Genomic DNA, 27,559 nt, shown 5'->3' with positions numbered 1-27,559 from the left:
CCCGGCCCTTTGCTCCGCCCCTGCGCTCGCCCCCGCCCCGTCGCCACGCATGCGCCTGGGGGAGTTGCCTGTCCACATTACCCGCCTGGCGCCAGGAGGAGGAGCTTGCGCTACCGCTGCCACCTCCACTTGGTCCCGGCGGGCGCCTGGTCGTCGGTCCTCGCCCGGGCCCAGCCGCGCTGCGCTCCTCATGAGCGGCGGCGGCTGAGGAGGCTTCGCCCCGAGCGGAGGTGAGGTAAGCCCGTGGCGGGCGGTGTCCGGCGTCCGTCAGCGTGTCTGAGCCCGGCCTGGGCCTGGGCCTGCGAGCCCGGGGAACGGCCGCGCCCGGACCCGGACCCCGGCCGCTTGCCAGACCGCGGGGGACGGGCCTGCGCCGCCGCGGCCGCCTGCTCGCCAGCCCGGGTTGCGCCCCCCACAGGCCTCCCCTGCCCCCCTTCTCCGAGGAGAATCTGGTTCCCTCCGGGGCCCCTGTGCCCCCACCCCCATCCCCAGGCAGCCTGCAGGGGAAAGAGGGAGTGGGGTGCACCCCTTCCTGCAGCCCCCCTCGCCCTGGATGGCCACGTCCTGCCCATTTCACCCCCTCCTCCAGCTAACCACCGATGGTCTCCCCTTTGCCCCCACCCCACGATCACTAAGTGTGGACCTCGTTTGTTTCCCATTTCTCCTCCCCAGAAGGACAGGCCCCAATTTGTTCCCCCTTCTTCCTCCATCCTCTCCTCCCAGTCTTCCCAGAAATATTTTGGCAAAGACTAAGGCGGTGCCCCCCATTCCTCAAGACTCCTTCCCTGTATCTTCGTCAGGTTAGCCAAGCCCCAGAGCTTCAGCTGCCTTTCCCTCTTCTCCCCCCACTCCTCCAACACCTTTAGAAATGACTTTCCATGAATTGGTAGGGTACCCCCAATTACTTCCTTCCCTCTCCCATAGCCGCAACATCTCCCTTTTATTCTGAAGCCTCTGGATTGGACTCAGCTTCTTTGACCACCCCTTTTTCCAGGTCAATAGGGACAGATCATCTAATCATACAGTCTACACTATCCCCTACTCCTCTAAAAAAAAAAAAAGCAAAAAAACAAACAAACAAAAAAACTCCACTTTGAAACACCTGGGTTTGGATTCAGGATGCTGCATTCCACAGTTGAATCCCCATTTTAACCCTTTCTTTACCCCATCTAGAAACACCTGGGCTTGGACTCAGAGGGAGTGCACTGACTCTGTTACATTTTTTGTCTCTAGTGTACCCCAACCTCTAAGCAGCCAAACCCCAAGTGTTTTCTATTATTTCCCCTTATCACACGTAAGAAAAATCGATCCTGAAACAACCAGGTGAAGATTAAGAGGGTGGCATTCCTTTTTTCTTCAGTAACTACCTTTTTAGTTGTTCCTTTTCCTCCATTCCACTCATTTACTCAGACATCCTGACCTTATTCTGACTCATTCTGCTTCCTCTCCCCTAAAAACTCTCTGAACTATTAGATGTGAATAGAGATCAGGCTTCCCCTTTATTTAGTGATCCCCTCATGGTATCTTTCCAGGAAGGCCCAATTCACTTCAACCCTTACTCAAAACCCTTAATTTTGGGTCGGACTATAGGATGGACTTCCATATTTTCAGGGATCTCCACCTTTTTAATTGCACATTTTCCTTCTTTCCCCCACCCTATTGCACTTTTCTCTGTTAGGAGAGAATTTCCTCCTAGGAATGACCACTACTTCAACTGGGGCTGGGGCTCTTTTTTCTGTCTTTCATTGAGACAGTTTTCTGGCTTTACCAAAGCCTTTCACGTGAAATTAACTGATGCATTTGAGGGCAGAATTTTATTTCTTTGGCCTGTAGTCCTCAGGTGTGTTCCTCACCAGAGTTCCTGGCCTGGTCTTCTCCCTGAAACTCAAATATTTTGGTGTTTTTTTTTTAAGTGGTTAGGCCAGCTACTGAATGTTATTTTTTGCTCTTCATCTCTCTGATGCCATTCTCTCTTCCTTTCCTCCAAATCTCAAAAGACTTTAACTTTGCCAGGTCCTGACCACCAGGTCCTCTAAGCCTTTCCTAGATATACTAATGGTTAGGGTCACTAATTAAAACCTCTGGGTTTTGTATGGGGGAAGAACACCTTAATTGTTGGCCTGATACCTGTGTATTTTTTGGTCTGCCAGAAGACTTGTAAAGTGGGTGCTTATGATGTAATTCCTCTCTTCCACCTCCACCCTTCTCTTTTCAATGACTCTTTGGCCAATGTTAGTATTATTTTTAATAGTTTCCCCTTAGAGCAACCAGAAGTTCTGGTAAGACATTTTAAACTAATTTAAAATTTATTCTATCTAAATTAAACTGAGAAATTACAGTTTCTAGTGTTGTGATTTTTAAGATTTTCTGATGGAAAAAATACTAGGTTTCAAAAATAGACATTTACCTCTTCTATTAAACTGGTATGTGCTTAATGTGAGCAGGTAATGGAAGTTAGTGTTGAGGTTACATCCAGAGCTACTGATCCAAGAGGCAGGAGAAATAATTACTTACAGTACAGATTTTCAATACTTCCCATTGTCAAGCTGAAATCTAATTGAGCTGCAGTAGAGATTTTTTTTTTTCATCTGCAGTATGAGTCTTGATTGCAGAGTATCAGTGCAGCATTTCAAGCTTTGCTACAGAAGGCAAGGCAGTTGAAATTCCAGCACAAAGCTGACTTTGGCTTGCACTTTTCAGCTGTGTTTCCTGGTCGCCTCATAAGCAAATGAGCTTCTCAGCCCACTAATGAAACATTCTAGAAAACATCCTTAAGCCTATAATATGGAAGCTGTAGCAGCAGAGAACAACCATAAGGCTTCGAAAGTCCTGGGCTTGTATTTTAGTGTATCTATTTAACTTGTCTCACATGGTGTGTGTCTTGGAATCTGGGTGACTTCTGAATCTACTATATCTTGCTGGGATTTAGTTTTCCTCCTGTCACTTAGTATCCTAGTTTTCTGTCAGTCTTATGAATTTAAAAAAAATCCTTTAAAAGTAATCTTTAAAGAAATAACTGGGTCTCAGCTATTCCCAACAACATTCTTAGACTTTTGAATAACAATGAAAAATGCCTTAATTTAAGATATTACCATGTATGGAATGCCAAAGATAGTTCAAGGGTATCTTGGCTATGAATAATAAACTGAAAGATAGGAACAGGAAATTTAGGATTACTATATGCTTTCTCTAAATTAATTTATTTCAATTATAAATTTATCTATGACCTGAGAAGTTTTTGTATGATAGGGTTCAGTAATATGGCTAAATGTTTATTATTAACTTCTTTTTGATATTGTTATTTTTAATAAAATTTCCTTTTAATAGTGGTTGTTCCTACTTCTTCCTGTTCCCCTTACAGGTTCAAATTACTGAGCACAGATTTTCTTTTCACTATTGAAGCATTCTGGTTCATCATCCATCCCTAAGCACCCTCAGTCTGACTTAACTAGTTGTGGAAACATGGCAACTGAAGAAAAGAAACCAGAGGCAGAAGCCACAAAAACACAATCTACACCTTCCTCATCAACCAATCAGAGCAAGGTGTGTCTAAAAGATCTGATGTACTTTTAGGTGAAATTGAGCACATATTTTGAAGTAAGGTTAATCCAAAGGTGGATGTGTTAGAGCTAAGCTAAGAGTTGCTGAGCCAACTGCTAAATTTTCAGTGTGAACATTTACACCTTGAAAATCTGGTTAATGCTATAAATCAGGGCTTGCTTTATTGTTTTGTTGACTGTATAGACAAAGTGATAGGGAAAATGTTAATAATAGAGATTAAACTTAAAAGTGTGTCATGTATACATTTTTGTCTCAGAAAGCTGGTTACTAAGCATTTACCGGACACGGGGGTTGATCTCTTGACCACTTACTGTATTGTTGAAAATTGTTATTTCTCTTTTTTCACCTAAGTAAAATGCTATCAATAATACTTCTGCACCCATTCTAACTTTGTAAGGCTCTAAGTAGGTTGACCATGATCACTTTCTGATGTTTAATTTTGTTTTTTCTAGCCTGCACCTGTAAAGCCAAACTACGCATTAAAGTTCACACTAGCAGGACATACTAAAGCCGTATCTTCGGTAAAATTTAGTCCAAATGGAGAATGGTTAGCAAGTTCTTGTAAGTATAATCTCAAATATGTAATGTTACTACCTGATTTGGTAGTTGAGAAAATTGAGGCTGGGGTTTCAGTCCTTGAGATACTGCCAATTTAGCAATCCTCCCATATTAAATTGTTCTTGTCAGTGTTGCTGACAATCTGAGTTGAAGGGACCTCAGGTTACTTTGGCCTACCCATATCTGAATAGGAACTCTATAAAATAGCTGTAGTTATTGTTCAGCTAGCTCCCATTACAAAAAAAACCCAAAAACCGTAGTGAGGGAGAATCCACTTGGTTCTGAGAAAACTCACTCCACTTTTGGCTAGCTCCAGTTGTTAGGAAATTTGTTCTTTATATAGAGCATAAATCTGCTTCTCTGAAACTCTGAACTCTTGTCTCCAGTTCTGCCCTATGGAACCAAAGAGAACAAGTTTGATCTCTCTTTTATATGATAATCCTTAAACTATTACAGGATATTATATCTGGAGCTTTCCAGGGATCTTGTAGGCCATATAGTCCAAGCCCTTCATTTTACAGATGCGGAACTTTAGCTCAGCAAGGGTAAGTGACTTACAGGGTCATAGGTAATGTCAAAGTTATGTGTTACCCTCCAAGTCTTACGTTGAGATTCAATTACTCCAATGACATAATTTAAAGGTGCTTTTAAAAAAGTGTGTCCAGATTTGGATACAGATCTTCACATAGTCTTCTTATGTTTTACTGTGGTTTCTTTCTTTGTTCTATGCATTAGTAGAAGCATAGTGTCCAGGCTAAGATGGCATTCCTCTGCTAAAGTTAGACCTAGGTAATGCTTCAATGTGTGGAAGTGACTGGCTTCTTGAAATCATCAGTGGAGCTCACACTCTGGCAGGGCTGACCCAGTTAGTTGGGAAGGCTTTAAATATAGACCTTAAGGCCTGAGAATCAACTTAGCCAAGGCTAGAAGGTTGATTACCAGGTGATTAAGCCATAGCAACTCATGAGTACCATTCACTAAAACAAAGAATGATTTCTGTTTGCATTGGTTAGAGTGCCCAGATCCATGAAATTTTAGATTCTCAAAGCAAGATTAAATTAATCTTTTTCAGTTGCCATGTTTTACTGACTCATGTAAAACTTAGTCTCCCCAAAACTCTCAGATCTCTTAAGTGAACTGTTGCATAGTCATATCTTCATCCTTTACTTTTGTAGTTCTATTTTTTTTTCCACCCAAGTATACAATTCAATTAAATTTAACCTTAATAGATTTGGACAACTGTTCTTTCTTTTTTTTTTTTTTTTTTTTTGGCTAGGCAATGGGGTTAAGTGACTTGCCCAGGGTCACACAGCTAGTAAGTATCGATCGTCTGAGGCTGGATTTGAACTCAGGTCCTCCCGACTCCAGGGCCGGTGCTCTATCCACTGCCCCACCTAGCTGCCCCTGACAATTGTTCTATCTCGTCAGATCTTTTTGCAACCTGAATCTGTCATTCAGGATATTAACTGTCACGCCCAGCCTCAAGCTCTTGACAGGCATATGTCATCCTCATTCATTGATAAAAATGTTGAACAGCTCACTGGGGAATTCCATTTAGAGATCTCCATCCAGGTTTACTTTAACTTCCTAATAACCATTCTTTTAAGTCTGGTTGTTTCTGACTCCCCTTGTTATCCAGATCACTCTGTTTTTAGTTACCCCTAAAAAAAAAAATCATCAAATTAGGTCTTAGTTCCATAAGGCTATGGAGACAGGCATTTAAATCCTATTTCAAACTTGAGGTGTAAAGCAAAAGCTTTCTTCACATTGTGTGAAATGAAGAACTAAAGCAGAGTATTGTGTCCATAAGTTTTCCCTACAGTTTGTAGTCAGAAAGCTCCCAGGGACACTCCTACCTCAGGAGATATATATTGTGTACTCACACTGAGAAGTGTCACAGTTTTCCTCTTAATCTTGATACTTCAGGTGCAGTTAGAAAAGGTCTCCTCACTGCTTGACATTAATCTAATAAAGGGATAAATGTAATGACAAAGCAAACTTTGCTGTAGTCAGAACACCTCTTTTCCTACTTGGGTTTGGACTTTTCACCAGAAGGTGAAGGTGGGGAGAATAACCAACCACTTACCTCACAAGGTAGCTCTTAGCATCAAATGAGACCACGTGAAAGCCGAAGTTATTACCCATCTCTGATAGACTAACAATAAATATTTTTGTCTTTTAGCTGCAGATAAGCTCATTAAAATTTGGGGAGCATATGATGGAAAATTTGAGAAAACAATATCTGGGCACAAACTGGTAGGCTTTTTAAAAAAAAATACCTCTTTGGGATTTATTATAAGATATAAGTTAATGTTATACAGTGGAACCTGAAGGGATAAGAGCATTTTAAAAGCTAAAAGATGTAGCTCATTGACTTCAGATTTGGGAATGAACTAATGTAAAGCTTTGCTATACCTTTTGTCTGTCTTTGTCATTTCTTGCAAATGTCAGGTCCTTTCATGATTGTTTCACCAGTAGTTGCTAGCTTTCAACAAGGCAGCTAAATTGGGTATCTTGACAGTACTTCATATTTCTAATAATGTAACTCTTATGTATTAATGCATTAGCTAAACTTTTTCTGGCAATTAAGTGGCTAGTGCTTATTTTTTTTATATATCTCTTGCCTGTCTCACCTGGGAATTAATCTGCTATTTTCTTTCCTTTTCTTTTTTTAAAGGGAATCTCGGATGTTGCCTGGTCATCAGATTCCAATCTTCTTGTATCTGCTTCTGATGATAAAACTCTTAAGATATGGGATGTTAGCTCTGTAAGTAGTTAGATTCTAGCCTCCTACCCCTCAGCATTTATTGACCATCTGTAGTTGAGAGATGGACAAGGGATTTTTTTTTTAGTGAGGTAATTGGGGTTAAGTTACTTGCCCAGAGTCACATAGCTAGGAAGTATTATGTGTCTGAGGCCGGATTTGAACTCAGGTCCTCCTAACTCCAGGGCCGGTGCTCTATCCACTGCACCACCTAGCTGCCCCAACAAGGGATTTAATATTTGTAAGCAGTATACTTTAGGGCACATCCCTTCTCTCTTTCTGGTTAGGTAAAATGGAAGGATTTCCAAAGGGACCTTAGGTCAACTAGTTCAGCTCTGTGATGCTGTGTGAATATTTTATATAACCTGTATATAGGATGAAGTATGAATTTCAAGAGATTCTAGAATATAGTTTTTCTTGACCTTCTGATAAGTTTAGTTTGAATAGTGATTTTTTTTTTAGGTAAATGCTAGTATTTGGGGGGGAAAATAACTTGGTCTGTTACTTTTCTTTTTTAGGGGAAGTGTCTAAAAACACTGAAGGGTCACAGTAACTATGTCTTTTGCTGCAACTTCAATCCCCAATCCAACCTCATCGTTTCAGGATCTGTAAGTTTTTAATTGTATATGAACGTGTGTAATCAAGACAATAGGCCAGTTTTCTATCATACTTTAGTTTTTAATCACTTGGGTAGGGGGAGCAGGGCATCTTCAGGGAATCAATATTGCCTTTTGCTGTCTAAGGCATTCAAGAGGTTGCCAGTATTGCAGAAATTTCCATCTTGACTGTTTGATGTTTGTTTTTCTCTTTTAGTTTGATGAAAGTGTAAGGATATGGGATGTGAAAACAGGGAAGTGCCTCAAGACTTTACCTGCTCATTCTGACCCAGTTTCAGCAGTAAGTCCCCTTATATACATTTCAACTGTAATTTATTACAGCACATCATGGCACAATGGATAGAAAGGTGACCCAAAAGTCAGGAAGACCTGAATTCCAGTATTATCTCTACTGTATCATACTGCCCATGTGAACCTAGGAAAGACAATTCACCTCTCAATTTCGTAAGAATTCTCTACGACTATAGCTATAAACTACTGGTCTTCATTGGCAAGAGGGAGTTTCCTCATTGAGAGTTCTCTGTGTGAATGAAATCACAGGTTTGATTTTTAAAAATGAGAAAAAAGGTAATTTATGGACTCGACAGGCAAGTATTTTTTATTTACTTGGAGATAAAACTAGAATCAGTTACGTAGTGCAGTGGGTAGAGCACAAGAAGACTCATAAATTCAAATCCAGTCTCAGATACTTACTAGCAGTTTGACCCTGGGCAAGTCGCTTAACCTTGTTTACTTCAGTTCCCTCATCTGTAAAATGAGTTAGAGAAAGAAATGGCAAACCACTCCATTATCTTTGTCAAGAAAACCCCAAATAAGGTCATGAAGAGCTGAACACAACTGAAAAACAACTAAACAACCACAACAATAAAGATAAAACCAACCCATGAAACTAAGAACTGAGCATTAAACCATGTAATTCAAATTTATTTATTCGAACATTGATCAGTTCTTTTGTGCCTTGGTTTGCCCATCTATAAAATAGGAACAACAGGAACCCCATTCACAGCATTTGGAGAAAGTGAAATATGAGCATGGGTAGGAAAGCACCTAGACTACAAGGGGTTTTTAATCTTGCTTGTGTCATGGACCCTTTTGACAGTCTGATGAAACCTACAGATCTTTCCTCAGAATTTTTTAAATCCAGCCTCAGACACTTGACGCTTACTAGCCATGTGATCCTGGGCAAGTCACTTAACCCTGATTGCCTCACCAAAAAAAAAAAAAAATTTAAATATGTAAAACAGATAGGGTTACAAAGGAAACCTATTATATTCAATTATATTGAAGTACAGTTTTCAAAATGTTTTAAAAAAAAAAAATTTCACAAACTAGGTTAAGAAGCCCTGGCCTAAGTAATTGGCAAATTTTCAAAGTGCTTGACAAATACAAGAGAGTAGGTTGGATTATTAGCCAGCCAATGCTGTAGTAGGCTGGTGTGGAAAATACTTTAGAGAACTTATATGGAATTTCATTTAGGCCTGACAGGGTGTAAGCTTCATAGACAGAATAGGTAGAGAAAAGGACTTGAGCAGAGCAAGAGCTGGGAATAATGGCCGTTTTGGGTGGGATGCATAGACCAAGATGAATGTAAAAAACTTTCCCTAAAGAGCCTTAGCAATGTTCTTGGGCCTCAGGGATATTTGCTATTGATCTCTGTGACAGGAGACCTAGTTATCTTTGACAGAAGACAAGGTTTTTAATTTCCAAAGAGAAGTGCAGATCTCTTTCAGCGCCTTAAATGGAGAGACTAAAGCTAAAATAAGCATTCTTTTTTTTTTATTCAAAATGGAGAGAATAATTCAGACCTAATCAGGTGGTTTGGGCTAGTCTTTCAGAACACCCCTGGATGTTCTTACCCTAATGTGAATAGCACTCACCTGGAAAATAATGGAATGGAAGGGTGATATAGTAGTTATTTGTGTACGTATCTGTCTTTCCTGGTAGATGATAAGAGTTGGGACTGCCTTTAGATTTCCTCAGTAAATATTTATTGAATCCTCGACTAAATTAGGTATATCAATAAATGATTCTATTGTGTTTGTCCATGTGTGCTATCCATCCTGAAATGTAACGGGCATGCTGTCCATTTGTGCATGAAGTTAATTCAGTTAGACTCAACAAACACTAAGGATTGACTGTGTGTAAGACACTGGCAATACAAAGACAAACCTAACAGTCTGTACTTATCACAAAAATAATTTCAGGAGGGCAAGGGCATTAATAACTGGTGAGGAGGAAAGGGAGGGCAGGATTACCATTGAGGCAGCTAGGTAGAATGCTGGGCATGAAGTCCTGAATTCAGATTCGGCCTCAGACATTTACTAGCTGTGTGAATATGAGCAAGTCACTTAACCTCTACTTGCCTCAGTTTCATCAACTGTAAAATGGAGATCATAAAAGCACCAACCTTCTAAGGTTGTTGTTAAGGATCAAATAAGATAATATTTGTAAAGTGCTTAGCTAGTATCTAGTACATAGGCACTATATAAATGCTAGCTACTGCTACTACTATTATTAGGAAAGGCTTCATGTAAGAGGTGGCACCTGAACTATACATGGAAGAAATCTTGAGATTCTTTGATTTGAAGATGAAGAAGGAGTGCATTTCATGCATGGGGAACCTACTTATGCAAAGGCACAGCGAAGGGAGATGAAATATGTGGGAAGGGGAGTAATATAAAATAAATCTGGAAAGGTAGGTGAAAGCTAGATCATAGAGAGCTTTAAATACTAGGCTGAGGACTTTGTATTTTATTTTAGAGGAAGTAGAGGAGTATTGGAGGCTTGGGGTGGGGGAGAGAGAGTCAGATCTCTTAGCAGTATTAACTTGTAGCTTTGTGGAGGATAGATGAAGACTAGATACAGGAAGATGAATTAGGCTGTTAAATAGTTCAGTTAAGAGGTGATGCCTTGAACTATGGTGGAGGCTTTGAGTCCTTGGATACAGCATTTAGAGTTAGGGTCAAAGGACTTCGCAACTGAATGAATATGAGAATTGAGGAAGAGTAAAGACTTGAAGATGGCCAAGGGTGTAAATCTTGGTGATTAGAAAGATGGTGGTGTTAGAACAAAAATAGAAGAGTGGAAGAAGTTGGGTTGGGGAGAGAGGGGGTGTTGGGTTAGGGATGGGGAGAACAGGTTTTAAGTTTTGGCCATAAGTTTGAGTTTCGTATGGGACATCCAGATGGAAATGTCCTTTAGGGAGTTGGTTATATGGTAGTAGAGATCAAGAGATAAAGACTGGATATATAAATGTGGAAGTCATTGCCTAAAGATGATAGTTGAACCCATGGTAGCTGATAAGATTTAACAGAAGATTGAAGGGAAGGAACCTTGTGGGACATTCTTAGAGGGCACACAGAGAAGGATGATGTAGCAAAGGAGACTGAAAAGGACCAGTCTAGAAGGAGAGCCAAAAATTGAGAGAGAGAAATGTCTTGAAAGCTAAGGGAGGAAAGAGAATCTGGAAGGGGCCCAGCGGTGATTGTTTGACAGCATATTGTTCAACAGTGTCCAGAACTCTAGAAAAATTGGGAAGGTTGGGCAATGAGTAATGGTCATTGGATTCGGCAGTTAGTCTGGGAGAACTGTACAGTAAAATAAATCACAAATCTGTGATTTCTATTTTTAAAACTATTACTTGAATTATGGCTCTAGTCTCATTTTGTACGTAAGTATTGTTTGAGAATTATAACCCTTAAGAACTGTTTTGTTATGAAACAGTCCATAAATTGTTGTATTTGTTTTTAAGTGTTTGCTTTTTCTCTTCCTCAATTATAGGTTCATTTTAATCGTGATGGATCCTTGATAGTGTCAAGTAGTTATGATGGTCTCTGGTAAGTATAAACTTTGTATTAGCCTCTGCCTTAACACAGTTTTTTTGCACAAATCAATGGGTAATACTTAAAATATCATTGAAAAATACAGGTTTGACAATAGAAAGAGTACTGGATATGGAAATACAAGGCATGGGTTTGAGTCTTGGCTCTGCTGCTTACTCCTTTCGTGACCTTGGGCAAGTCATTCACCTCCCTGACTCGATTTCCTCATCTGTAAGAGAAAGTTGCATTATACTTCTAAGTTCTCTTCAAAGTCTAAATCCATGATGCAGAATCCAATAGACTGGTAAATATGAGATTAAAAAAATTCCCCCGATGACCAATTATAAGAGGATAAAAGTATTTAAAAGTGAAAACAGATTCCTTAGTAACCAGTGGAAAGCAAGTCAAGACAACCTTAAGATATCCCAAACACCTACCAGAATCATAAAAAATGACCCCAAAAGTGAAAGTAGTTTAATGACAACAGGTGCTCTACATTAGTGGGACTTTTGATTAATGCAAACATTAAATGAGACAAGTCACAATGAATACCTTTCTTTTTTTTGTGGGAGATGGGGGGGAGGTGTTGGCTAGGCAGTGGGGTTAAGTGACTTGCCCAGGGTCACACAGCTAATAAATGTTATGTATCTGAGGCCGGATTTGAACTCAGGTCCTCCTGAATCTAGGGCTGGTACTCTGTCCACCTAGCTGCCCCCACAATGAACACTTTTCAACACCTCAGTTCTGTTGCCTAGGATTTCTTCCTTAAAATCTTATACAATTGGCAAAGACAATAAACAGAACAACAGTCAGTATGAGGAGTCACACTTTATCCATTAAATTTTGTCATATAGAGTATGAATTTCAACAAAAACATATCTGCCAGTAGAAACATATCTGCCAGTATTTTATCACACTTTTTATTAAATCTTTAAGGAAAGTCCACTTTTGGATGCCAATTTATAGTTTCTGGGACCTCCCTCTTAGTTACTGAAAATTGAAAGTAAAATTCTGAGTTGTCTTTTTTTTTCCTAGAAAATACACTGATTTATTTAAAATTCTGCTCCATCACCAGAAGAGTTTTCGTTTTTGTGCCTTCTGTCTTATTATTTGGTGGGGGAGGTAATTTCTTTTACACATAATACCTCACACTATTGCTTTAGAGATTAAGAAAAAAAAAATTTTTTTAATTTGGTACCTGTTAAGCTTGAGGAGTCACACTATTCTGAAAAATAATTTAGAGTCATATGAGAAAAAGAAACTAAATGGATCCTATCTTTTGTCCCAGCAGACCCATTATTGAGCATGTACTCTATGAAAGCTAATGATAGATCCTGGTTTTAATAAAGTATTCATGGCATTCTCTATGGTATCAAGAAAATAGCTAAGTTTCGCTGAACAAGTAGTGATATGTGAATATAATACCATAAACAATGAAAAAAAGTGAGTTCAGGGAAACATGGGAACAATTGTACAAATGACACAGAGTAAAGATAAAAGAACCAAGAAAAGAATTTACAGAATGACTACAATACTGAAACAACCTAAAGAAGTAAAGCAGAATGTTAATAAATAGGCATAGAGAACATTCCTCCTAGGTGGGGGACTATGGATGGTAATGCAGAATCCATTGTCAGATAGGATTTCATTGTTAGTTGAGTTTGACCAAGTGTTTTTTCTTTTGCTGGGGGCAGCTAGGTTGGTGTACTGGTTAGAGCGATGGACCTGTATTCAGGCAGATCTGAGTTCAAATGCAGCTTCAGGCACAAGCAATGTGAACGTGATCTGTAGCAAGTCAGTTAAGTCTCACTTTCCTCATCTGTAAAATGGGGATAAGAATAGCACCTACCACTGGGGTGGTTGTGAGAATAAAATAAGGTATTTGTGAAGCTCTTTGCAAATCTTAAATTGTTTTATAAATGCTAGCTATTACTGTTTTAATAAAGTTCAGTTCAGTTGCAGGAGGTGGGGAGTTTAGAGGAATTGACAAATGTACAAAGAAAAGTCAACAAGCTGAAAAGGGAAAAAGATTTTATATAAAAATATTCATAGCTGCACTATTTATAATGGCAGGAAAATAGAATCACACTATTCAATAATCAAGAGTGGCTGACTACATTAGATTGTGTTATAAAAGAGTTTAGAGCAATTTTTAAAATAAAGCATTTGAAGAAATAAAGAAGATTTTTGTGAAGAGATCAGTCAGAACTGCATGTACATACATACGCTTATTAAGTCACTGTCAAAGCCGAACGTGGTAGGACTTCATAACTGGAAAGGGACAGAGCAAATTTTATATTTGATACCTTGTTTTTGATAGTTATTAATTTGATGCATTAAAAACTAAAATAATTTACTTGTGGGTTTTTTTTTTGCTTGTATTTTAGTCCTTAAAATTTAAAGACTATCACTTTTTTTGTTTTTCTCAAAAGCCGAATCTGGGATACAGCATCAGGTCAATGTTTAAAAACACTTATTGGTAAGTAAACAAAGTTTTCTTTTGTTTGTGTTTAATGATTCATGATTTTCTGAGAATTTTTTTTTTCTACTCTGCCTCTATTCCATTACACTTCTCTTCTAAAGGATGAAGTTAGTTAAAAGAAATCTTATGGTAATAACTCTCTTTGGCATGACAGCTTGAAATGCAAAAAGAGAGCTTGGTTTTGACTTCTCTTCTTCCTCCAAACTTCTTCCTTCACTGACATTTCTTGGGTCAGGTTTTGATATATCTCTTCCCTAAATCAGGTCAAATTTAAAATTGGTGGTTTTTTGGTGTCTTCCCTCCATTTTCCCATTCCTTTCCCGAGGGGTTAGGATCTTTAGGTTAAACAAAAGAAAATTTTTTTTTCAAATTACCTCAGTTTCTTACTGTGTTACTTAAGAAAGATCTCATTAGTTTTTCCCTCCAACAGCCATCCTTCTGAACTCTGTATCATGAACATAGCTTAGAGTTCATCAAATGACATTTATGTGCAAATGCTATGCTAGGCTCAAGGATACAAAAGTGAGAATGACTTGACCCTTGCCGTCTAAGACCTGACAGGGCATAGAATCTCTCCCTGAGCTTCTTCCATCTTCTCTTGAGTCCCTGTACATCTCTGATCTTGAAGTGACACTTTAACAATTCTGTCTATGCAACTGGCATCCCACTTATCTTTTTATTCTTCATTTATTTTACCTAATAGATTAGTATGTTTTCTGAGATCACTAGCTATAATCTCCTGTCCAAACTTCATGGTGTCTTCTCACCCTTACTCTTTGTTACTCCTTAATGCTGCTTACTTGTGATACCATGACACCACTGTTCTTGTTGTCTTTGTTCTTCTCTTTTCCTTTTCCCATACCATTAATTTTTAGTAGCTCCTGGGGCTATTCAAACATTGTTTATTTTCTGATATCATCTATATGTCTTCCTAAGTTCTGGTCCTGATTTCTCTCTCCCTTTCTTTACTTAAGAAAGACCTTTACATTCCTGTAAAAATTTGTCTTGAAAAATGAAGATACACATTTGAAATTTAGCAAATCATAGCCTTTTGAAGTTTCCTCTTCTTTCTTTTCCCACTTAGCCAATATTAACAAAACATTGTTTATTCTTTTTCCATTTTGGATTCTTTATTAAGTATTTTGGTCTACTCTTGGATCTACACCCACTCAGTACTCTGTGTCAGTCCCTTAATCTATATTTTCCAACTCTTCTCTGCCCTCATACATGTTATAATAATGTTCATTAATGCTTCCATGTAGTATGGAAAAAAACATGCAGTGATACACCATATTACCTATTGCCTCAAATCCCACTCCACATGAGGCTTTTGTAGCACTCATTCTGTATCTTTCTCCATCTCACTATCCCAACTCTGTTAAAGTCTTTGTCAGCTAATACCTTTGGTGGGATGTTAAGAGTTGGGATAAGGGGGGAGCCAAAAGAAACTGCCTACTGCAATAATTTTATATAGGCTTGGCTTCAGGGGATTACTAAAACAAAAGGATTCTGAAAAGCCCTACTGAAGTAGGGTTCAAAGGTCTGGAATGCAGTCTTTCTGTGAATAAACTTGATGATTGAGTAAATGTAGTCATTCTAAGTCCTGTGTCTCCTTCCTCGGTAGAAAACAGGAGCCAGGTTCTACCTTACTCTGCTCCTGATGCAGTTCTCCATGTTAGTCTTTATTCTCCTATTAAGTTAATTCATTTGTTATTTTTGTTAACTGTTAATTTTTATAAAGTTAATTAACCTGCATTGAAATATCAGGTTTTTGCCATATGGAAATCTCATAAATCTTGACCTTGAGAACTTGGACAAGGGCTTGGAGTGGGGAAGAAGAGAAGCTTGCAGCATTCTTGTTTTGTGAACTATTGTTATTATGCAGATGTGTGTTAAAGGATGTTTTGGTAGATACTCTCTTATGTGGATCCCAGATAATATCATTAACTTGCAGTTAAAATGCTTTTTTTGGGGGGGGGGTGAGGCAGCGAGGGTTAAGCGACTTGCCCAGGGTCACACAGCTAGTAAGTGTCAAGTGTCTGAGGCTGGATTTGAACTCAGGTCCTCCTGACTCCATGGCTGGAGCTCTATCCACTGTGCCACCTAGCTGCCCCTAAAATGCTTTTTAACATCTCAAAACTCTTTGGTGAATCTGGCTTCCTCAGCTTAGTCCTAGTGTTTACATCTATTTTAATATTTTTATAGTCAAAATTTTGTCTACTAAAGATTTATATTAAATTTTATTTTTATAAATTATCAAAAAAAAATTGTCAAGCGTTTTTTTTCCTTCCCTTCTATCTCCTCCATCTTCCTTCCCTTGAAAAAAACAAAATCTTACAACAAATAACTATATTTAAGGAAACAAATTCCTGTGTTGGTCATATCCAAGAATATATCTTTTCCCGCATATTAGGCTGTCACTTCTTTACCAGGAGGTAGATAGCATTCCTCATTATTCTTCTGGAATTACGATGAATCCTTGTGTTAATCGGTTTCCATGTCTTTCTATATTGTTTTTACAGTGTTGATGTTATGATTTTAAATTGTTCTCCTGGGTCTCAATTTCATTCTGCATCAGTTCATTTAAGTCTTCTCAAGTTTCTCGGAAACCTATTCATTTCTTACAACACAATACTATTCCATTACACTTATCTACCATAATTTGTTCATCCATTCATCAGTTGAGAGTACTTCCTTAGTTTCTAGTACTTTGCCATTACAAAAAGAATTGCTATAAATATTTTTCTACATATAAGACCTTGTTCTCTTTCTTTGATTTCTTTGCAATATAGGTCTAATAGAAATATTGCTGGGTCATTTAGTAACCTTTTGGGCTTAGGTCCAAATTGCTTTCTGTGATGGCCATGATGATTTGTGTCTCCACCAATGTGCTGGTTTTACTACAGTCCCTCCAATATTTGTCATTTTAGGCACCTAATGGCCAGTGAGCCACCTAGTTGCAAATGGAATGTTGGATTTGGTGTCAGGAAGATTTGAGTTCAAATCCAGCTTCATCTACTTACATAGCTATGTGACCTTAGGCAAGTCACTTAACCTCTCTCTGCCATCTGTGAAATAGGGATGACAGCACTTCCCTCATAAGATTGTTGTGAGGTTCAAATTAGTTAAATAAAATGCTTTACAAATCTTTGAGTACTATGTAAGTATTAGCTCCTGTTATATTTTTGTTTGTTTGTTTTGTTAACTTTGCAAATCTGGGTGTGAGGTAGAACCTTAGAATTGCTTTAATTTGCATTTTTCTAATTGTTTGTGATTTGGAACATTTTTTCATATGGCTATAGATAGCTTGGATTTCTTCCCTTGAGAACTGCCTGTAAAAGAACATCTTTTTATATTATTGTTTTTATGGAACTACCTATCATAGGTGAAATAGTCCCTATTGACAATTGAGTATGAATTTAAAAAATCATTAAAACCAAATCTAGCCTTTAATCCTTATGTATTTTGTTGTTGGATTTGAACACTTCTTAAGAATTAGATATATTTTGTTCTTGTCCTTAGGTTGAGTTGTATAAGTTTTACTATAATTGGCGGTTGTGCCAAGCACTATAGGGCAGCTGCCAAGGAAATGCTTGTGTTTACATTTTAAATAGAATGAAATAGAATAGATAGGATTAAATGAACATCTATCATAGGGCGCTGTATTTTAATTCTTCAGCGCTTTTACAGCATATCCCTCAATTCTGAAGATTGATAGGCATGTTAATAAACCTACCTGGAAATTGAATAATAAAATGTATTTCACTGTTTTTTGAGGGTGAGCATGTATGGTACATGAGCACTCTGGGCAAACTTTCTCACTTTCAAAATGGATTGTAAGTGAAAGGGTAAAATTAGTCATCAACTATGAGAATTGAATAGGGACCTTATGTTGAATATTGAATATAGTAGGGTCTGCACCCCTGTTCTCATGAGGAAAAACCTTGAATGTTTCGGTTCAGAGAATTAGAGGATTATGACATTTGGATCATACAGAAAATCAGGGTGATGAATCAGCAAGAAGGTCACCTTGAAGTCAGAAACGTTTTTCAAATCCTACCTCTGACGACACATTAGCTGTGTGGTGGTGGGCAAATCAGTGAAACTCTCAAAGGCAAATAGGACTGAAGTTGCTAATCTCCCATAGAGGGAATGCCTTGGGACTTTGCCACAACAGTAGAATCACAAATCTTAACTACTACTATTTCATTCCTACCAAAAAAAAAACCCAAAACAAAAAAAAAGCCTAATATTTAAAGATCAACCATTTCTTAATTGACATTGTTTTTCAGCTCTTTGAGTCTATAATTAATGCTTGTATCCTTCCCTCAGGATCACTCCTAGAATTCTAGATTTAGAGGTGAACCTTAAGAGGATATTGAGCCTAACACCTCCCAGTCCCATTTTACAGTTGTGAGAACTGGAGCTAAGGATTTAAGTGACTTGCCAGGGTCACAATAATAAGTGTCAGAGGTGGGATTTGTACTGAAGTCTTCCTCATCTATCCACTATCCCTATACTGCTTCAGTCATTCAGTGGTAAAGTGTTAGTAGACCCCAGAATACTTGAGACAAAGATGGGGTAATTTGTATGTAATGCCCAATAGAAAAATGATCTACAGAACTTGAGTGAAAAGTCATTGACTGTTTTCTCACAAGCATCAATTCCTCCCTACCAAGCTATAAAAGGTGTTCAGTTTGAGTTTGGTCCATCATCTTAGAGGCTGGATGCAGAGAGGAGGAGTTGAATATTTGAGATAGGCTTCTGATCAGCATCCTAAACTTTGGCACTTTTGAAGTTAAAATGTTTCCAGAAGAATCCATAAATAGTAATTTGCTCTAAGACAAATAGAAGACTAGTTTCTGAAAGAATATATAAGTAGGAAACTCCAGGACTATTTTTTTTGTTCATGGTAAGTGGTTTATCTAATGGATTGAGGAAATAACTGAAATCTAACCTTTCCCCATTTTTTTTGTATTCCTAGGCAAAGTAAGTTAAAACTCTTTTTGAAAGGAACCACAAAACCATAATGTTCAATATTAGTAGTGGCATCTTATACAGAACTTCTTATTGTATTTAGATGGTGGCATGATTTAATAGAAATTGGATCAAACATTTCAAATGTGTCTTAAGATTTTCATTTTTAATACAGATGATGATAATCCTCCTGTGTCTTTTGTGAAATTCTCTCCAAATGGTAAATACATTCTTGCTGCAACTCTGGACAAGTAAGTATTTTATGCATTTGTTTTTGTTTGTAAGAAAATACATTTACAAAAAGGACTTCCTTTGTACCAATATTAAGATTCCTTCAATAGTTATATTAATGAAATGTATAAATGAGAACAAATTACTTTAAAACAAGTATAAGCACTTAAAATCTAGGATATCAGAGAGGAGAAACCTTAGCACTAGTTCAGCTCCTTCATATTACAGATTGGGAAGACTAACTGTAAAAAAAACTTTGGTAGTCACTTTAATCTTTGAAGTAGCTTTTAGTATTTGTAATTTCTTGATTACCCTTGAACGAGTAGGATAAGGTAGACAGTATAGCAGAGTCACATGGACTGGGAGTTCAAAGTTGGCCAATGTCTCTAAGGTAGTGATCTTGTCCTGCTACTAGGAAGACTTGATTAGGGCCTGTGATATGTTTGCTATGAAGTGTGTTCTCTGGCAACTTGAATTTTTGTGCCCACATTTCTGTGATGACTGAGGCTATGTACTGAATAGTAGTCATGGTTGTGGAAAGTTGCTTTCTTCATAATATCAGGAAGCTCCTCTGCTCTGGGATCTTTATGAATGTTTAAAACTAATTAGCTATCTAAGCCCCTTAGGCCTAAATGTTTTGTTTTTAAGTTTGGGGGCAGGTTTGAATTTTTACAGAATGTGTTACATGATCAAAACAGATTCTCCACGAGTTCTAGTTATAAAGCAAAATATAAAACTCAAATGTAAAATGTGTTATTTTAGTAGAAAGTCTTTTTGAATAGACCAGCATAAGAAGCAAATTTAATTGGAGAAACTGACCTGAAATCAAAATTGATTCATTACTTTCTCTTCATCTCTAGCACTCTTAAGCTATGGGACTACAGCAAAGGGAAGGTAAGCACTTGTTTAAATTGGACAAATTATAAAGACATACTAAAAGTATCATTCCATCAGGTTTCCTACTTTGGGTGTTATATGATAGTAATGCCATAAGGGCAGAAGGAGAAATCTTAGTGAGAGGTACCTCATGGAGTTGACCACATTGCCTAAAAATTTAATTTCACAGATTGACACTTAAATATAAAAGTTGTGTGAGATAACAAACATATCTCCACAATAAAATATTTCAAGGATCTATAGTTTCATTTGTGTGAGTACTCTTCACCATTGTGTATTGGAACTCTTCTGACTTAGATGGTCTTTGATAATTGCACTGGCTAAAAAATTTGGCATCTTGTGGCTATCCTGGTGATGAGCTTTTCTGGTCTTATAAGGGCTGATCTTTAGATAAGATAATCTATCGTTATTCCAATATTCAAAGTCTTATTGTGCATTATGTGGCATAACTTTTAAGAACTAAAGGTCATCTCTTATTTCTGGGAATTTAGGTGAAAGACACATTTACATGGTAATTAAATACAAAGTCTCAGGTTTGGGAGTAAGTAATAAAAAAGTGAATGCGTATCTATGCTTAGAAAAGGCTTGACTGTTGAAGCATTACTAGGACTAGGCTACTTGAATAGCCAATTCAAGCAGGATAAAAGTATGCATGAAGAATGCACTAGAAAATGCAGAATGACTTGAATTGGTTCTAGTCATATCAATACAATGCTAACCAAAATTTAAATGCCCATGAAGATGAAGAATTATCCAGCTCTGCTTTTCTGCCTATAGTTTCTCTCTCTCTCTCTCTCCCTCCCTCCTTCTCCTCTCTCTGTCTCCTTTCCCCTCCTTTTCCCCTCTCTCCCCCTTTCTCTCCCCTAATAGAGAACGAAGTCTTTTTGTGGAATGCTGTGCAGAAATAAGAGATAACATATCCAGAGGGATTTGTGGAAACTTAAAGCGTTCTTTAAATGTCAGCTGCTGTTATTTTTAAGAAGCCCTTCCAAAGGTTAGGGGTAGCAGATGTGCTGGTGTCAGTTCGTTACATGAAGAGAGACTCATGAGGTGTTTGTGTCTCCAGCACTTAGCACAATAGCTGGCATGTAGGAGGTACTTGATAAATGTTTATTGACTTCACTAGGTGGTTCATTTAAGAAGAGGAGTCCATTAACATGGATGGACTGCCTGACTTAGCTTGGATCCCATGGAATTAACAAACTAGAAGATCAAGAAATCACTGAGATAAACCAGATGGCCCGGTTCTTGTAGACAGATGGAACTGTGATGATGATAATGATCATTGCCTTTGTGCTGTGTCCAGGATTGACTGATCCAAATGAAATTAAGAATAAAATGACCAACTTATGTAGGTTCTGGGTAAATTGCTGCTTTTCCCTTAAGTTTAAGATAAACCTGAGAATAACTTTCTTTTCTTTCAGTGCCTGAAGACATACACTGGTCACAAGAATGAGAAATACTGCATTTTCGCTAATTTTTCGGTCACTGGTGGAAAGGTATATTTCGTGTGGCTATTTTTATGGTTTTGGGTCTTTAAAAGGTGGTTGAGAGATAAAAATAAATAAGTGGTGGTAGAAAGTTTAGATGACAGTGTAAGACATATAACTCTATTTATGCAAAATACCTATTCCTCAATAGATGAAGTTACTCATTGAGGGACTCTGTGTACCTGGCCCCAGGTAGACAAAAACAAACAAACAAATCCTTGCTTTCAAGAAGCTTAAATTTCTAGCAGGAGATATGTACATATGTAAGTATATACAAATGAAAGGGAAACTTTTCTGCTGTGTAAGAACTTAATAATCTGAAAGAAGACAAATATATCTAAAATCTGAATTTTTTGAATTTTGAATTTAGCAATAACTATCAGTTAGTTATACACCATAAGCCTGCTAGAAGAATTCAGTTTTCAGACTTGATAACATTGCAAATAATATGAAATGAGTCTTCAAAGATGGGCTTAATAATTGACAACTTAAATTTAGGGAGACATGTAACTTCTCTCCGCTTAAATCTTTCTAACTCCTACCACCTTATATCACAGTGGATTGTGTCTGGGTCAGAAGATAACCTGGTTTACATTTGGAACCTTCAGACAAAAGAGATCGTACAGAAATTACAAGGCCATACAGGTGAGCATAAAGCTCTTTTTTTACTGATGATTTCCTAAACTGTCAAATCTGCATTTTGTTGGTTTCGAATGGTGTGACAGCTGTGCACCCACCTTGTTAAACACAGAGCTGGTGCTTCCTGTCCATGGTTTCCCTTTTTGCTCTTTCTGCACCATTTAAGGCCTCAGACAAGCATTCTCTTCTCTCTGGCTTTGGCCAGGCCATGTTCAGTGTTCTCAGATTGTGTGTGTGTGTATATAAAAGTCTGTTCTGAACTAAAATTAGCTTAATGTTCCATTTCACAGTATCTCTATCTCTTGAGTCTCTTAACATATTAGTCCCTTCATATATAGATCTAGTTTGGCAGATTGCTTGATTAATTCCTGAACAATCTTTGTTCATATTGTGATTTGTCTTAGTCACAATAGTCCCTTCGCCATAAAACATCTTTATTTTTCATCTTTATATAAAGTCTAGTTCCACTCCCACAAATAACATTCTCTGACTACTGAAGCCCATGTTAATTTCTTCTCTTAATTCCTATTATACTTTGTTATTATCACAGCTATATACTTGGTTCTTCTTTCTAGTATATTTTTTGTCCCTATTAAAACTGTTTGCTCTACAAGGGAGCATATCTTTGTATTCCACTACCCATAGCACAGGGCTGGCAATAAAAGTGCCTGTTTACTCAGTTAATTGACAGGCAAGTTAAGTCCACAAAACAAGTTGGAATTCAGGTTCAGGACTTACAAAGCTTGCTGCTTTTATCTTTGATATTCATTTAGTACCTACTCATCTGACCATTATATTTAAGTTTTTGGTACTTTGTTCCTTTAGGTCCTCATGCTTCCTGCACTTTATATACAGAGGTCTTATAATCGATTGCTTTTCTCATGTCCTGACAACTCACACGATCTGTTCATTCCTTGTATTTATGGAGAGACTGGAACTAAAGGGTTTGCTTGAAGTAGGTCTTGATTTCTTTTAAGCACAGGCAAATAAAAGCTAAACCCCTCCTAAAAAAATTTTTTTAAGCTTTTTGATTTGGCTGAAAAAATTGCTGACTTCTAAGATCAAAATGAATATATGTCATTTTTGTCCCCTTTTAGCTGTACTTAGAACATAATGTTCAAAAAATGAGGATAGTATTAGGTTCTGCTGACTGCTTATGTCTTCCTTTTCTTTTCCCCTCTCTCTACTCCCTCCAGTCTTCTCTCAAAAATAAAATAGTTTAATTAGGGCCAAAGTGCCAAGATCTAAGCACCAACTTTTAAAAAGTGTATCCTTTGGTTATGAGGGAGAATGGAACGAGAGGGTAGACTAAAGGGTGCAGGACCCCCATCAGTTTCTAAAGGACAACTTAGAGTCACATCTGCCAATTGAGGACCATATATGAATAGCTTGCACACAATGGGGTTGTCTTTTTTTTTTTCCAGATGTTGTGATTTCAACAGCTTGTCACCCTACAGAAAACATCATTGCATCAGCCGCATTAGAAAATGACAAAACAATTAAACTCTGGAAGAGTGACTGTTAAGCCCTTTCGATGTCATGTTAGAGACTGTATCAAGAAGTAGGTCCTATGAGGCAAGAAACTAAGATATTTGAGAATAGTTTCTTGGCCTAAAGGGAAATCCCCTTTTTTCTTCCCTGGAATGGGTAGCCTGGTGAGAAGAGGCAGCATCTGCCTTATTTGACAAATGGATCTTTTTCTTATTTTTTTGTTTTAAGGGGAAAAAATTTGCTTGTATTACTAGAAGGTCCCAAAAGACTTTGGTGATGCTTCTTGCCAACTCTCCTGATGCTGTCAAAGGAAGAGTTTCAATCTATATTGTGTTATAAATCGAGTCAGCAAAAACCTGAATTTTTAATTTTTTATTACAGAAGGATAAATTTCATTTCATCATGAATTTTTCCTCAACTAAATGTTCTGTAATTTTTTAAAAGATATCACTTACCCACTTCTAACTCTGTGACCAAATACAACCATGTAAGTTTTTGGCTTTCTATCCCCCAGTTTCACTGACCTTGTGGCGAAATATCTTTTAATCTTCTGTATAGTTTTACCTCTTGATATGTATGTTTAATAGATATATCACAAGTTGTCTACTTTTTTCCCCCCAAACATTAATTCCTGCTTGTAAAAGTTCACAGCACATTTTGAAGTCTTTCTGGGGAAAACAAAAACAAAACTCAGAACATTGTAAAGTTTTTCAATGTAAAGACAATTTTGTATCTTTAAAGTTCATACTATGGAACTGTTAATGGCATGACTGTATACTTCAGCCTCAATATTTTCCCGTTTGTCACACTCTTGTTTACACATCTGACAGTACCATGTGCTGTAATAAAAAGGTGGGATTTTGTGTATGTGTGGCAGCTGTGTTCTAATATGCAGTGTTTGTGTCTGTTTAGTTTCTTACATTCACAAGTGGCAAAAAAAGCTCTTGACAAGACATATTTGCCCTAGTGGTTTATTCAGTCTTCCTTATCGCTGTAACATGTAGCCATAAACTTGTCTGTGAAGGGTATGTTTCAAGCTATATTTTGTACTTGTGAAATAATAAACAGGATACTACATCTCAGTGGAATAGACAGGGAAAGAAGCCACACCTCAAATATGAGAAGCAACAGCATGTTAGTTGCTGAAATGGCTCCCACTGAAGGTCAAATTACTGGTCAGATGTGGAGTTCAGTGTGACAGGTACAGCTACAATTGAATGCATTGCCTGTCCTGTCACACTCAGCCTATCAGTGTTAGCCTCCCAATGCCTTTCCTAAAACAGAAAAATCTGTTTAGATCTATTTGTTTTTCCCAATTTAAAAAAAAAAAAGCTTAAATTAAGGTCTTGGTAGGTCCACTAAATATAGCTTGAGATACATGCTTATCCATATGAAGTACCCAGGTTTCCCTGTTTGGGCGCTTCTCTAGCATCCATTTCATTCAGTGGCATGACAACTTTCAGGAAGGTGCAAAATATTAAATCTAGCCTTCTCATTTCTAAGATAGAAATGTATAGTTGGAACTCTGAATAATGTGGCTGTTTAATGAGTTTTTATTGCCCAAGTTGGATTTTAACTTCTTTACCTTTGTGAGATTGGAAGTCTTTCTTAGTCATAGTCTGTTGAACTTCAGACCTGGTTAATGATTCCCCTGGGGAGAGAATCTGAAGTGGTTGCTTAGGGAGAACTAAGGTAGAGAGAACACATTTTAAGAATTGGGTTTTGTAGTGCTTGTAACAAACCATGACAGTCTTCTGGTGTTCACCAAAATCTTTTTTGAATCCTAAGGGTAGGGTGGGACGGGTAGGGAGTGAGAGCCTCTTAGAACTAGATGAGTAGATCAGGTTTTTTTAGTCAGTGTCTTGCTTTCCACCCTGTTTGAAACCTGAATGAGATGTATTACTCCATGGAATGCCACAAGCCATTTTATTGATATGCACCTCTATAGACAGTGTTAGTGTGATTGCATGCTGCTGAAGAGACTGATTCTCGTCTCCTATAGGAAAAGTCAATGTTCTGTTTCTGTTAAAACTGCCAGAATGAAGCCATGGGCTCGTTTGGAATTGGTGCTAAGACTACAAACTGTGACTCGATGGGATGAAGCAGTTGTAGCCTCTCCTGTGGACTTGGCTTTCTGCATGTAGTGCTCACTAATAACTGGGCAGTGGGATTGACTGTAAAATACAGCCGTTTCCTAAAATACCTTCCAATGGTTGGCTGCAGTTATTGAGTAGAACAATCATGTAAGGCACTTGGAAAAACGCTTCTGACAGTTTTCTTCCCATTTTTGACTCGTGTGTCTACATTTTACGTGTACTCATATCAACACATGTGTGTTAGGTTGGCTTATTCATTCATAAAGACTTTTCCAGCCTAAGGGTCAGAAAAAAAATTGTATATAAGCCTAATACAAATGATTGAAATGCAAAAAAAAAAAGAGTAAATGTTTGTGAGTCAACTTTAACTTGAACCAAAACCATGTCAGTTTTGGTTCTCTTACGCATATCTGAATTTTTTTTTTCCAAGTTTGCTCTCCTGCCTTAAGTCAATCCTTGCAGGAATGAGGTGAGCTGTTTGCATAGCTCCTACCACTGCATATAGTTTATTTTTTCTACATTTGAATTCTTCTTGGTAGATTTATGTAAAAGCACATGCCTTTTTTTTTTTTTTTTAAAGAATAAAGATTTCCATGTCTACAATGTGTCACAAATTGATCAGTTTCTTAACATACTTGAAATTCCCCTTTGGTCTGGTCTGTTTCCATATTTGTAACAATGTATCTCTCCTGTTTTCTACTTCTGTCCTGGCTGAAACCTGCAATTCAAAACTTGGAGGGGGTGAAGGAACTTTTGAGTGGAAGTCGGTAACCATTTACTAAGCGCCTACTGTGTGCCAGGCACTGTGCTGAGCATTGGGAGTACAAAGAAGGGCAAAAGACAATCCTTGCCTTGTACCATCAAGACACCTTTGCTTTACAGCTTGTTGGAAGTGGGAATTAAGTAAAAGGTCTAAATTTGATTATTGGAGCTGTCAGTCACAACCTCTGAACCTCCATTTACCCCTCTGCTACAGCACAAATGCAACTTGCACTCCCCATTTCACAGGTTTATTGTTAGGTTCAAGACAGGAGGCAAATTATCTCACCTAGTTTATTTTATTTTTACATTATTTTATTGTTATTGTTTTTGGTGAGGCAAACAGGGTGATGTGCCTAGGGTCACACAGCTAGTAAGTGTCAAGTGTCTGAGGCCTGATTTGAGCTCAAGTTCTCCTGACTCCTGAGCCATGCTGTATTTGCTGTGCTACCTAGCTGCCCCTTATTTTAGTTTTTAAAAAGCTTACTTCATTGTTTTACTCTTAAGAGAAAGAGGTATGGGACAACCTATCTTTTTTGCAGGGTATAATCAAAGTGCATATCCTAGAGGTGCTTCAATAGGAAAATCCATTTGGGTTTAGAAAAACTTGACTGGTTTCATAGAATATCTTAACCTTCAAATCAGAGTGCATTTACAAGTAATATTTATAATTTTTTCTTAGATTACCTTTCTTTTGTCCTAACCTTAACTCTTTTTTAAAATTTGTAGTTTTAGTTTTCAACATTCCACTTCCATAAGATTTTGAGTTCCAAATTTTCTCCCTATCTCCCCCCTCCCCCCACCCCAAGGTGGCGTGCAATCTGATATAGGCTCTACATATACATTCATATTGAACCTATTTTCACATTAGTTGTGTTGTAAAGAAGAATTAGAACCAATGGGAGAAACCACAAGGAAGAAGAAACAAAAAAAAAGACCAAATAATATGCTTCAATCTGCCCTCCGACTCCATAGCTCTTTGTCTGGATGTGGACAGCATTTTCCTTCTTGAGTCCTTTGGAGTTGTCTTGGATCCTTGCATTGCTGAGAGATGAATCTGTCTAACCTCAGGTCTTTGAAGCCCAGGTCAAATGCCACCTCCAGGAACCGTTTGCTTGATTTCTTCTACTGGACTCTTCTCCCTTCCCCCGGTTGATAAGTAATAGTTGCCTCTTC

The 27,559-nt window shown here is 37.8% G+C and overlaps 1 protein-coding gene across 2 annotated transcripts; it reads left to right on the top strand.

The window, feature by feature from the left end:
- The first annotated feature begins 145 nt into the window (after positions 1-145).
- Positions 146-25,965, top strand: WDR5 (WD repeat domain 5). Of its 2 annotated transcripts, none has more exons than XM_027869778.1 (14): positions 146-230; positions 3,362-3,543; positions 4,014-4,122; positions 6,302-6,375; positions 6,797-6,886; positions 7,402-7,491; positions 7,697-7,780; positions 11,281-11,336; positions 13,754-13,800; positions 18,956-19,031; positions 19,872-19,905; positions 21,333-21,407; positions 21,956-22,043; positions 23,462-25,965. In XM_027869778.1, the coding sequence occupies exons 2-14, from the start codon at positions 3,463-3,465 to the stop codon at positions 23,560-23,562; spliced, it is 1,005 nt and encodes a 334-aa protein (XP_027725579.1). In that variant the 5' UTR covers positions 146-230; positions 3,362-3,462; the 3' UTR covers positions 23,563-25,965. The 2 variants fall into 2 exon arrangements, with proteins under 2 accessions (XP_027725579.1, XP_027725578.1); XM_027869777.1 differs by having other exon boundaries at positions 148-235.
- Positions 25,966-27,559: the final 1,594 nt, after the last annotated feature.

This window comes from Vombatus ursinus, unplaced genomic scaffold (assembly GCF_900497805.2).
Source record: "Vombatus ursinus unplaced genomic scaffold, bare-nosed wombat genome assembly UNPS02014793.1, whole genome shotgun sequence".
Lineage (NCBI taxonomy): Eukaryota > Metazoa > Chordata > Mammalia > Diprotodontia > Vombatidae > Vombatus > Vombatus ursinus.
Note: the sequence above shows the minus strand (reverse complement) of the source record. Positions and strands in the feature narration are given on the sequence as shown.

Excerpts from the sequence above, each read along its gene's own strand:
- WDR5 (XM_027869778.1), top strand. The coding sequence starts at position 3,463 with ATGGCAACTGAAGAAAAGAAACCAGAGGCAGAAGCCACAAAAACACAA. Across the intron at positions 19,032-19,871 it reads CTTGCTGCAACTCTGGACAA|CACTCTTAAGCTATGGGACT; the intron begins GTAAGTATTTTA and ends CTTCATCTCTAG. Across the intron at positions 19,906-21,332 it reads GGGACTACAGCAAAGGGAAG|TGCCTGAAGACATACACTGG; the intron begins GTAAGCACTTGT and ends CTTTTCTTTCAG.